Raw genomic sequence first — 11,687 nt, 5'->3', positions numbered from 1 at the left:
AAAATAATGTAAAAGACGCTATCAAGACAAAAACAAGATGAAAACAATGTAAAAGATGCAACAAGAAAATTACCAAAAAAAAAAACCCCAAAAAATGAAAACAATGTGTCACAAAATGTAAATGATGTAAAAAAAACACAACAAAATGACATAAAAGATACAACAAGATGAAAACGTAAGACGCAACAAGATGAGAAACAATATAAAAGATGCAACAAGAAGAAAACGATGTAGAAGTCGCGACAAGAAAATGACGAAAAAGATGCGACAAAAAAACACCAAAAAAACATGAAAAGATGAAAACGATGTAGATGGGACAAGATGAAAATGATGTACAACACACAAATACACACATCAGACCCATAATGCAGTGTTTCTACTGGTTTATCCACGGACACACACACACACACACACACACGCTCAGATATGGGTCAGATGTTTCCCAGTCCGGTTCGGCGGTGGTTCTCCTTTATTCCAGTTCAGACTCGACTTCCTGGTGTCAGGTACTGACCCACTGGCCTGGTTTCCTCTAACACAACTGGAACTGGGAACTCAAGTCATTATGTAACATCATCCAGTTGCGATGACAAAAATGCACCTTTAACCATGGAAAGCCTCGTCTCGTCTTTGTCTTCGCGGTCGTCCGCGCTAAGCTCCGCCCTATGAGCGACGATGATGTCAAAGCGGTACCGTCGTCCAGCGGCGTCACAGACCAAAACTAAATATTGATGAACTATTAGAGCACGAGTTCACATCGGAGGTTTTTTCAGTTTGTGAAGTGATGGATGTGTCCAGCTGCTCAAAAGTGAAGACTGAACATCTCCATCTCCCCCTGGTGGCCGGTGGAGGTCATTACACCCCACGTCTACACACCCAGCAGACTGAAACCGATGGGCTTCTGTCGTTTTAGGTGGATGTCATCAGTTGTGAAACCCTTACAGCCTAAATTTATTTACAGTTATAGAAACAAAAACATTTTATGTCGTTTCTATGATGGAGATGCTAAATTTATGGAAGAGGATTAGGGCCAGTGGAAAAAAGATAATAAATTAAGGTCCAATGTATTTTTCATAATTATTATTCTGAGTAAAAAGTTAGAATTCTGAGAAAAAAGTTGGAATTCAGACTTTTTTTCTCAGAATTCTGACTTTAATCTCAAAACAGTTAAAAAAAAAAAAAAAAAAAAACTATTTGAAACAGTCAGTATTCATAGAAAAAGTCAGAATTCAGACTTTTTTTTTCAGAATTTTGACTTTAATCTCAGAACAATAATTTTAAAAAGTATTAAACAGTAAGACTTCATAGAAAAAAGTCAGACTTCCAATATTAAATTCAGAATTCTGAGGAAAAAAGTCAGAATTCTGAGATTAAAGTCAGAATTCTGACTTTTTTCTGAGAACAATAATAAAAAAATATATATATTGGAACTTAATTTTTTTTCCCAGTGGCCCTCCTCTTCTGTTTAAATTAACCCTTTAGTTGCCTGAGGTTTTTTTTTTGTTTGTTTGTTTTAATGTTCAGAGGCTGTCTGTTTAATTCTGTTATATCACTCGTCACAAACAAGTCCTAACAACTTGCCAATTTCGCTAGTCTGTTCATTGACCAAAAATACATACGTATGTCAAACTGCAGCCGTCAGCTCTGTATGGATTTAATGTGATGCCAAAGACACACACACAAACTGAGTCCACTTTCCTTTTATAAAATTGATGATGCCAACGATGGAAATGAAACAAAAATGATCCAAAAATCAGTAAAACGTCACAAAATTAATACTAATTAAAACTGATCCATAAATGTCAGGGATCATAGATAATCAGGAAATGTTAGCCTTGTTCTCCTCATGGCATAATTGCCCGAGTCATATGTTTTTCCAAACTGTGATATCTGTGTAATTTTACTCTCCGAACATTGCTGTGTCATTTTACGCAGATATCGCAATGTGGACAAAAATGTGACTTTGGCAATTTTGCTCTGAAGCTAACAAGGCTAACATTCCCTGATTATCTATGATCCCTGACATTCACAGATCAGTTTTAATTAGTATTAATTTTGTGACATTCTACTGATTTTTGGATCATTTTTGTTTCGTTTGCATTGTTTGCATCATCTATATTATAAAAGGGAAGTGGACTCTGTCTGTGTGTGTGTCTTTGGCATCACTCTAAATCTGTACAGAGCTGACGGCTGCAGTTTGTCATATTTTTGTATTTTTGGTCAATGAACAGACTGGCAAAAACGGCAAGTTGATAGGACCAATATTTTGGGAGATATTAGTAATTTTGGAACACAATAGCCTTACAATCACCTTGTTGTGTCCAGAATCATTGAATCATCATTGAAGTGGGTCACCTAGCAACAGATAAACAATAGGGCTATGTTGCCGTGGTGTCACATTTCATTGGATTGGGTTGGATTCATTCAGGTTTGGATCAATTATGGTTCCACATGTTCCCATCGAACCTGTCACTTTCATATTTGTGCTTTCATGACTCTGTTTATCCGCCTCAGACTTTTTATTCCCAATGTTTTCCAAGGACAGTCACCTCAAGTTTGGACTTCTGAAATCACTCTGCCAAAGTGCCTTTGAGCAAACCTGTCAGTCTGCAGGCTTTAATCAGAACAGAGACACACGAAGCCGCCACCTGATCCGGGTGACCTCAAACCTGGAGCTGTGGTTAAACAGGAGCTAATCTGGTTAAGAGCAGCTGTCCACGTCCTGATCAGTTACCCACAGTCTCAGGCATTATTCAACACACGCTGAATATTCAACCTGCTCTGGAAACTATGATACATACGTACAGGAGTGTGTGGTCGGTCAGAACAGCTGGAGGTCGCCAATGGTGTGGATTCTGTCACAACTCAACAGCTACACAAAAAACACACACAGTCCTGTGTAAGAGTCCTACACTGTGTGTGTGTTGGTTTGAAACGTTTTGATAAATGTCTGTATTTAGATCCAATCTGGATGTATGTGAAGGATGAGCAGCAGGAAAATGACAGAAGCGACCAAATTATTTCTGTCGTCCATCAATAAAATGAACTGAATGCTCTACTTCTTCTACTGTATGTATAATACAGACAACAGCGCCACCGTCTGACAACTCCTCACAGACCAAATGCATCTATGAAAATACATATTTCACTTTTTCTTTTGTGTGTCTTCTCAAAACACGTTTGAAAACCCTGGTTGAAAAGTGGATTTGATAACGTAGACCTGGTTTGTGGTTTTCCATCTGCAGGTCCTGAACCTCTTCCTGGCTTTACTCCTCAGCAGCTTCAGCTCAGACAACCTGTCGGCACCGGACGACGACGGCGAGATGAACAACCTGCACATCGCAATCCACAGGATCACCAGAGGCCTGGTGTGGTGCCGCAGACAGGTACGTATGGTCCTGGTCCTGGTCCTTTACCTGGTCCTGGTCCTGGTCCTTTACCTGGTCCTGGTCCTGGTCCTTTACCGGGTCCTGGTCCTGGTCCTTTACCTGGTCCTGGTCCTGGTCCTTTACCTGGTCCTGGTCCTGGTCCTTTACCAGGTCCTGGTCCTGGTCCTGGTCCTTTACCTGGTCCTGGTCTTGGTCCTTTACCAGGTCCTGGTCCTGGTCCTGGTCCTTTACCTGGTCCTGGTCTTGGTCCTTTACCTGGTCCTGGTCCTGGTCCTGGTCCTTTACCAGGTCCTGGTCCTGGTCCTTTACCTTGTCCTGGTCCTGGTCCTTTACCGGGTCCTGGTCCTGGTCCTGGTCCTGGTCCTTTACCTGGTCCTGGTCCTGATCCTTTACCAGGTCCTGGTCCTGGTCCTGGTCCTTTACCTGGTCCTGGTCCTTTACCTTGTCCTGGTCCTGGTCCTTTACCGGGTCCTGGTCCTGGTCCTGATCCTTTACCAGGTCCTGGTCCTGGTCCTGGTCCTTTACCAGGTCCTGGTCCTGGTCCTGGTCCTTTACCTTGTCCTGGTCCTGGTCCTTTACCGGGTCCTGGTCCTGGTCCTGGTCCTGGTCCTTTACCTGGTCCTGGTCCTGGTCCTTTACCAGGTCCTGGTCCTGGTCCTGGTCCTTTACCTGGTCCTGGTCCTGATCCTTTACCAGGTCCTGGTCCTGGTCCTGGTCCTTTACCTGGTCCTGGTCCTTGTCATTGACAAATTTGTGGACTATTATAATGGTCCTTTACTTCTAATGGTCCATATTTTGATGGTTTGTAACATGAAAGTCCGTAGAGATTTCAGTATAGTTACTATTGATCACTGATAGAAGTCAAATATGGATTTTCTTTTGAGTCCTTGACCTTTGAACTTGAGTGACCTTGAAGGATCAAACTCAAGATCACCAATGTCTAGATTTCAATGATCTTCTCCAAAACTACTGGTCAGATTCATTTAATCTTTTTATATGTTGCTTCCTTGGGACAATGTCTACAAAGTTTATTCACAGTTTCAAGAAATTTTGATTTTTTAAAATCTTTTGAATATTAACTAGAAAAGCACTCGGAGATCACAGACCTCCGCCAAGGCAGATCAGTCCCCCCCCAATCACCACCAAAATTTAATCATTCGCTCCTTGTGCCATTATCAACATTTCCTGAAAATTTCATCAGAATCCGTCCGTAACTTTTTGAGTTGTCTTGTTAACTACCCATCAAACAAACAAACTAACAAACCCTGATGAAAACATAACCTCTGCCGTTCCTTGGCGGAGGTAAAAATGTACCGTTACTTCTGATGGTCCGTATTTTGATGGTTTATAACACTGAAATGGTTAGGGATGTCAATATAATTTTGATCACTGATAGGAAGTCGTATATGGACTTTAATTGAATTAGTTGAGTTCTCCTCCAGTGAAAGTACCGCCCACTTCTAGTGACAGACTGATCTCCTGATTCTTGATCAAACCTGCCGTTGAGCTACAGGGTCATTGGTCGGATTTTTCTTTCTGCTCTTGTTTGGTTCGTCTCTGAAATTGCTGACCCAAAGTTGGCTTTTTGCACAAACCACAGCACCTGCCCTTATATGGTGTTTAGTAGGTGTGGTCACATATGCTAATTAGTGACACCTACCTCATTTACAATCAGGTGAGATTGAACTTTCATCACACCTGAGGACGAGCAGATCTGGACAGTTAGAACATTTGGTGCATCCGAAGTTAAAAATCTTCTTATATTTTCTCTTAATGAAAAAAATAAGAGAAAATATAAGAGAAATTTAAGAGAATGTTTCAGCATGAAGTCACAAAGATACCACCTTTGTTCTTTCTGTGATATATTTGTTCTTTGCTGCTTTTTTGTGTGAATTTAACGGCATTAGAACTGTTGACATTGCTCATGTGTCTTGTTGGATTTAGTTGGAATATTAAAAAAAGTCCGACTTCAGTCCGACTTCTTCGTGTTGTCTTCCTTCTCCTTCAGGTGGTGGATTTCTTTAACGGGAACCTGAAGCGTCGCCGTCAGAAGCGTAAAGAGGCCAAAGCCATGATGAAGCTGAAGAGGCTGAGCACCATCCACACCGAGGCCAACGGGGCCGTCATAGGTCAGGGCTCATCCCAGGGTTCGGGGGTGGGGGGGGGGGGGCCTTCATACTACTGTTAGACAAAAACACAAGTATTTCATTTAAAGCTTATCTGTCTGTCCTGCTATCTATTTATTTATATAGAGCCAGATAACAACAGTTAATTCATGACACTTTACACTTAGAAAAGACCCAAACAGCCACTGGTGACTACAACCATCTACTGATCTGAACTGTTTAATACCTGTTGATCCACTAAACCTACCAATACATGTCAATAATTGGTGTAAAATACAGTTATTTGTCTTTTCGTGGTCATCAGATGTGATCCATTTGGACGTTCAGAGGCTCTGTAGTTACCGTGGAAACACCGTCATCGTCTACAACATTAATTCACCAGCAAAACCCATGGAGTTGGATCAATGACAGTGGATGGACACACTGGGTTTATGTTCAGTTAATGACAGATTTCACTGAAAATGTCACTTTTTCTTCAGTTTTCTCTGTTTCTGGTATAAGTTTCAACTTTAATCTGAGCTTTATTTATTTATTTGTTTATTTATTAGTTTGAGCCCCATCAGCTGCTGCACACCACAGCAGCTCCTCTTCCTGGGGTCATTAACAACACAAAAACAAAGCACTACAACTCGCTCAACAAACAGGATGTTAGCGCTGCTGTATCCCAGAGCACTTTTTCCAGCGTACTGTCTCCATGACGACAACCAGTAACGCATGCAAAATCCTTATTTAAATAGGGTGGTCTCCAAGACTTTGCACCTGTTGTCATTTGTGCAGGCAATCTGAGTTTATCATCTGTGACACTCACATCAATAGCACTTGCATTTTTTAGCGCGAGCAAGCAAATTTGCACCTGTTATTTGCGATCTTTGTAAATCAGGCCCCTAGATTTCTCCCCAATACTCCGATGTCTTCACACATGTTTACAGGTTAATCTGATTTCTTTTGGTTTTTTTTTACATCTGCGCATGTGTCAAAAAAAAAAAAGTCCTTTTATATAATGCACGTTCTGTGTCCGTCCGATGTCCGCTCGATGTGTGATCGATGTTGCAGCACAGGAGGGCGTTTGGGTACAATGCAGCTGTTGCACCACAGGAGGGCGTTGCAGCCTCTCATGCTATCATACAATGGCACCACAGGTACAATGCCGCTAGTCTACATAAACAAAGGTTATGCAGCGACAATGTGAGTCTAAAAAAAATGAAATGCATAGCAGCAACATGTGACCTGTTTTGTAGTCTTATTAGCTCCTCCCACGTTAGGAGCTAACACTGACACCATAGGCGTTTCCGTGGGCAACAAGACAAGACCAGATGTTTTGAAAATGACAAGAAATATACATCTTACACCATAACATACGTACGTACTCTGAAAGAAATCAAATAATGGACTGAAACATGTAAAGCAGGGTTTTTCGATTATCGCATTTCTGAAGTGCATGTAAATGCGTCACATCGTGATTACAGAAACTATCGGATTACTCCCAGTTATGGGATTTTTATGGTCATGTAAACGGGCTCAGTGTTTGAGGTCACCATGAGTCTGATCCCAAATGAAGGTGATGATCGTTGGTTGTTCCAGGTCGACATGTGGAGAAGTACGTGGCCCCGGAGGACGACAGCTACATGACCAACCCCAACCTGACCATCAGCGTCCCCATCGCCCCCGGGGAGTCTGACGTGGAGTTCCCAGAGGAGGAGGAGGGGGAGGAGGAGCACAGCGGCGGTTCAGAGGAGGACGAGGAGGGCAGAGAGGAGGTACGAACACAAGTACACAAACAGCAGCACCTGTGTGTGACGCAAACCCATCAGGTGTACGAGTCGCAAAATACGAGATTTACGTTTTATTACTTCACCGGACGATCGGCTGTGAGCTATTGTGAAGGTGCTGAGTCCGGCATCGTCTTCGTCATCGCCTTCATTAGCAGTTTCTTCAAATGTCCTCTCTGACAAAACCACTGGTTGGATTCATTTCATGTTTTTTTAAGAAATTTAGATTTTTGTTTTTGTTTTTTGTTTTTTAAATAAATGTGCCTTTATCAATAACGGACCATATTTTAATGGTTTATAACATGTAAACGATTACAGATACCAATATAGTTCCTATTGATAACTGATTGGATGTCATATATGGACTTTCATTTGGGTCCATGACCTTTGACCTTGAGTGACCTTGTGGGTTCAAACTCAAAGTCACCAATGTCTACATTTCAACAATCTTCTCTGAAACTACTGATCGGATTTATTTACAACTTTTTATGTAGCTTCCTTGGGGCAATGTCTACAACGTATGTTCAGAGTTTTGAGAAATGTCAAGTTTTACACTTTTTTTAAAATTAATGTTTGAAATATTAAAAATGTGCCTTTACTTATAGTGGTCCAAATGTTGATGGTTTATAACATGTAAATGGTTACAGATAAGAATATAGGTCCTATTGATCGCTGACAGGAAGTCATATATGGACTTTCATTTGGGTTCATGACCTTTGACCTTGAGTGACCTTGAGGGGTCAAACTTCAGGTCACCAGTGTGTAGATTTCTCAACAATCTTCTCTGAAACTACTGATCGGATTCATTTACAATTTTTTTAATGTAGCTTCTTTCAAACAATGTCTACATCTTTTGTTTGGAGTTTTGAGAAAATTAGATTTTTGCATCACTTTTACTTATTACTTACTTTTTATGTGGTCACAGATATAATTATAGTTCCTATTGATCACTGGTAGAAGTCATGTATGGACTTGCTCACTTTTTTTATTTTGTTGTTCAGTTTTATTCATTATTTTATTATTTTATTACATTTTTGTTTGGTTTTGTTCTTTTATTCACTATTTTAATCATTTTTTTGAGTCTACAGACATTGAATCAAACTTTTTTTTATTATTTTGCTCATTTTTTCCTCATTTTCTCATTATTTTATTACATTTTTGTTTGGTTTTGATCACTTTTTCATTATTTTACTAAATTTTTTTGAGTCTACTGACAGTGAATCAAACTTTTTGTTATTATTTTGCTCACTTTTTGTTCAGTTTTGTTCATTATTTCATGACTATTCCTTTTTTTGTTCAGTTTTGTTCATTATTTCGTGACTTCCTTTTTTTGTTCAGTTTTGTTCATTATTTCGTGACTTTATTCCTTTTTTTGTTCAGTTTTGTTCATTATTTCGTGACTTTATTCCTTTTTTTGTTCAGTTTTGTTCATTATTTCATGACTTTATTCCTTTTTTTGTTCAGTTTTGTTCATTATTTCATGACTTTATTCCTTTTTTTGTTCAGTTTTGTTCATTATTTTATTACTTTATTCCTTTTTTGTTCAGTTTTGTTCATTATTTTATTACTTTATTCCTTTTTTGTTGAGCTTTGTTCATTATTTCATAACTTTATTCCTTTTTTGTTCAGTTTTGTTCATTATTTTATTACTTTATTCCTTTTTTTTTTGTTCAGTTTTGTTAATTATTTCACGACTTTATTCCTTTTTTGTTCAGTTTTGTTATTTATTTCGTGACTTTATTCCTTTTTTTTCTGAGCTTTGTTCATTATTTCACGACTTTATTCCTTTTTTGTTCAGTTTTGTTATTTATTTCGTGACTTTATTCCTTTTTTTTGTTGAGCTTTGTTCATTATTTCACGACTTTATTCCTTTTTTGTTCAGTTTTGTTATTTATTTCGTGACTTTATTCCTTTTTTGTTGAGCTTTGTTCATTATTTTATTCCGTTTTTGTTTGGTTTTGTTCTTTTTTTCCCATTATTTTATTAGACAGCCCTCTGCCCAGACACATCCACCAGCTCCGAGGATATAATCCCTCCAGTGTGTCCGAAAATGACATGCTGACTTCTGTTGTCTTCTATCGAACTTGAAATCGAAAGTCGAGTTTTTAGAGGAAAAAATCGGGGGTTTTAAATTTTTTGCCAAAATCGTGCAGCCCTATTTGGAGATGGTTGATTTTACTGTTGTGCCTCACACACTACTGAACATGGACATAATTGTACATTTGACTGAGACACACACACTTATTTCTAAACCAAATCCAGAGTGTCCCAAACAGATGGGGGACCAGAACATGTGGTTTGTGTGTGAAGTATCTGCGACACGTGAACATGGTGGTGTGTGCTGTTCCCGTGTGGACGACCAGCTCCTGTGGCGTACATACGAACACGGCCTTTGTAATGGATGGTTCAATTCATAGTCACACTCGGTAAGAGGCCCCTCAGGCAGTGCATTATGGGCCGGCATTTTTCTCACTCTCTCTGCAGAGCTCTGTATGTGTGTGTGTGTGTGTGAGTGTGTGTGTGTGTGTGTGTGTGTATGTGTGCGTGTGCGTGTGTGTGTGTGTGTGTGTGTGTGTGTGATGTGCTAGTGCTAAAAGGGTCCATGTTATTGTGTGTTTGTTTGTGTGTGTTACTACATGAGTGTGTGTCTGGATCTGTTTTTGTGTCTTCACATGTGTGTGTCCTCAGCTTTTATTCATCCATGAAACACACTTAGACACCTTGGATATGTGTCTTCAGGCCACATTTACTAATACACTGTTGTCTGTCCATGATAATAGTCAGCCTGTACTAAACACAGTCATCAGTTACCATGGAAGCACTTACTTCCAGCATCTGGTCTGACTGAGTATGGAAGAGTTTCACTTCCTGATTGAAAAGTTGAGGAGGAACATATTCAACATCCCAAACCATCCACTGATCTAAACTGTTCAAAACCTGTTGATCCACTAATTCTATCGATCCATGTCAATAATTGGTGTAAAATCCAGTTCTTCATCTTTTCATGGTCATCAGATATGACCCATTTGGATGTTCAGAGGCTCCGTAGTTACCATGGAAACGCCAGTAAACCAGTAAAACCCATGGAGTTTGTATTATTTGGTATTGGCTGGTATTAGTTTTGTTTATTATTTGATATATTTTGCTGAGTTTTTATTCAGTTTTGTTCATTGTTTCATTACTTTATTCCTTTTTTGTTCATTTTAAATTTTTCTGTTCAATTTTTGTTCAGTTTTTCAATATTTTGCAACAGGTTTCTTTGGTTTTGTTCAATTTTGTTCATAATTTCATTATTTTATTACATTTTTACTCAGTTTTTTTCTTTTGTCTTGATTTTTTTATTCTAATCTTATTCAGTTTTTTTCATTCGTTCATTATTTTATTACATTTTTGTTCGGTTTTGTTCTTTTTTTTCATTATTTTACTAAATTTTTTGGAGTCTACTGACATTGAATCTAACTTTTTTTTTTTTTAACTTTTTTGCTCACTTTCTGTTCAGTTTTGTTCATTATTTCATTACTTTATTCCTTTTTTGTACAGTTTTGTTCATTCTAAATTTTTCTATTACATTTTTGTTTAGTTTTTTATTATTTTACTACAGGATTCTTTGGTTTAGTTAAATTTTTTTTAAATTTTTTGACAAAATTTTGTTCAGTTTTGTTCATTACTTCATTATTCTATTCCATTATTTTACCTTTTTTTGTATTCTAATCTTCAGTTTTCTTCATTTTTTCATTGTTTAATTCCATTTTTGTTTGGTTTTGTTCTTTTATTTAAAATTATTTTTGCTTCATTTTTTTGAGTCTACTGATGTTGAATCAAACCTTTTTATTATTTTGCTCACTTTTTGTTCAGTTTTGTTCATTATTTCATTACTTTATTCATTTTTTGTTCAGTTTTTCATAATTTTACTACAGGTTTCTTTGGTTTTGTTAATTTCTTTTCATTATTTGACAAAATTTTGTTCAGTTTTATTATTTTTATCATTTTATTCCATTTTTACTCAGTTTTTTCTTTTGTCTTCATTGTTTACTCTAATCTTGTTCAGTTTTCTTCATTTTTTTTTCATTATTTTATTTCATTTTTGATTGATTTTGTTCTTTTATTCATTATTTTACAAAATTGCTCAGTTTTGTTCATTATTTCATTAATTTATTCATTTTTTTGTTCATTTTTGTTCATTTTTAATTTTTCTATTCAATTTTTGTTCAGTTTTTCATTATTTTATTACAGGTTTCTTTGGTTTTGTTAATTAAAAAAAAAATTGACGAAATTTTGTTCAATTTTGTTGATTATTTTATTCCATTGTTACTCAGTTTTGTTCATTTCTCTTAATTTTTTAATTATACTCTTATTCAGTTTTCTTCTTTTTTTTTAAATTTTATTACATTTTTGTTTGGTTTTGT

The 11,687-nt window shown here is 37.5% G+C and overlaps 1 protein-coding gene across 1 annotated transcript; it reads left to right on the top strand.

Moving 5' to 3' along the window:
* Nucleotides 1–662: 662 nt before the first annotated feature.
* On the top strand, nt 663–7,461 carry LOC115411078 (sodium channel protein type 8 subunit alpha-like). The gene is made up of 4 exons (XM_030123019.1): nt 663–686; nt 3,243–3,383; nt 5,395–5,515; nt 7,094–7,461. Exons 1-4 carry the CDS (start codon nt 663–665, stop codon nt 7,459–7,461), a joined length of 654 nt encoding a protein of 217 aa, XP_029978879.1.
* The last annotated feature ends 4,226 nt before the right edge of the window (nt 7,462–11,687 follow it).

This window comes from Sphaeramia orbicularis, chromosome 20 (assembly GCF_902148855.1).
Source record: "Sphaeramia orbicularis chromosome 20, fSphaOr1.1, whole genome shotgun sequence".
Classification (NCBI taxonomy): Eukaryota; Metazoa; Chordata; class Actinopteri; order Kurtiformes; family Apogonidae; genus Sphaeramia; species Sphaeramia orbicularis.
This window is presented reverse-complemented; position numbering and strand designations above follow the sequence as displayed.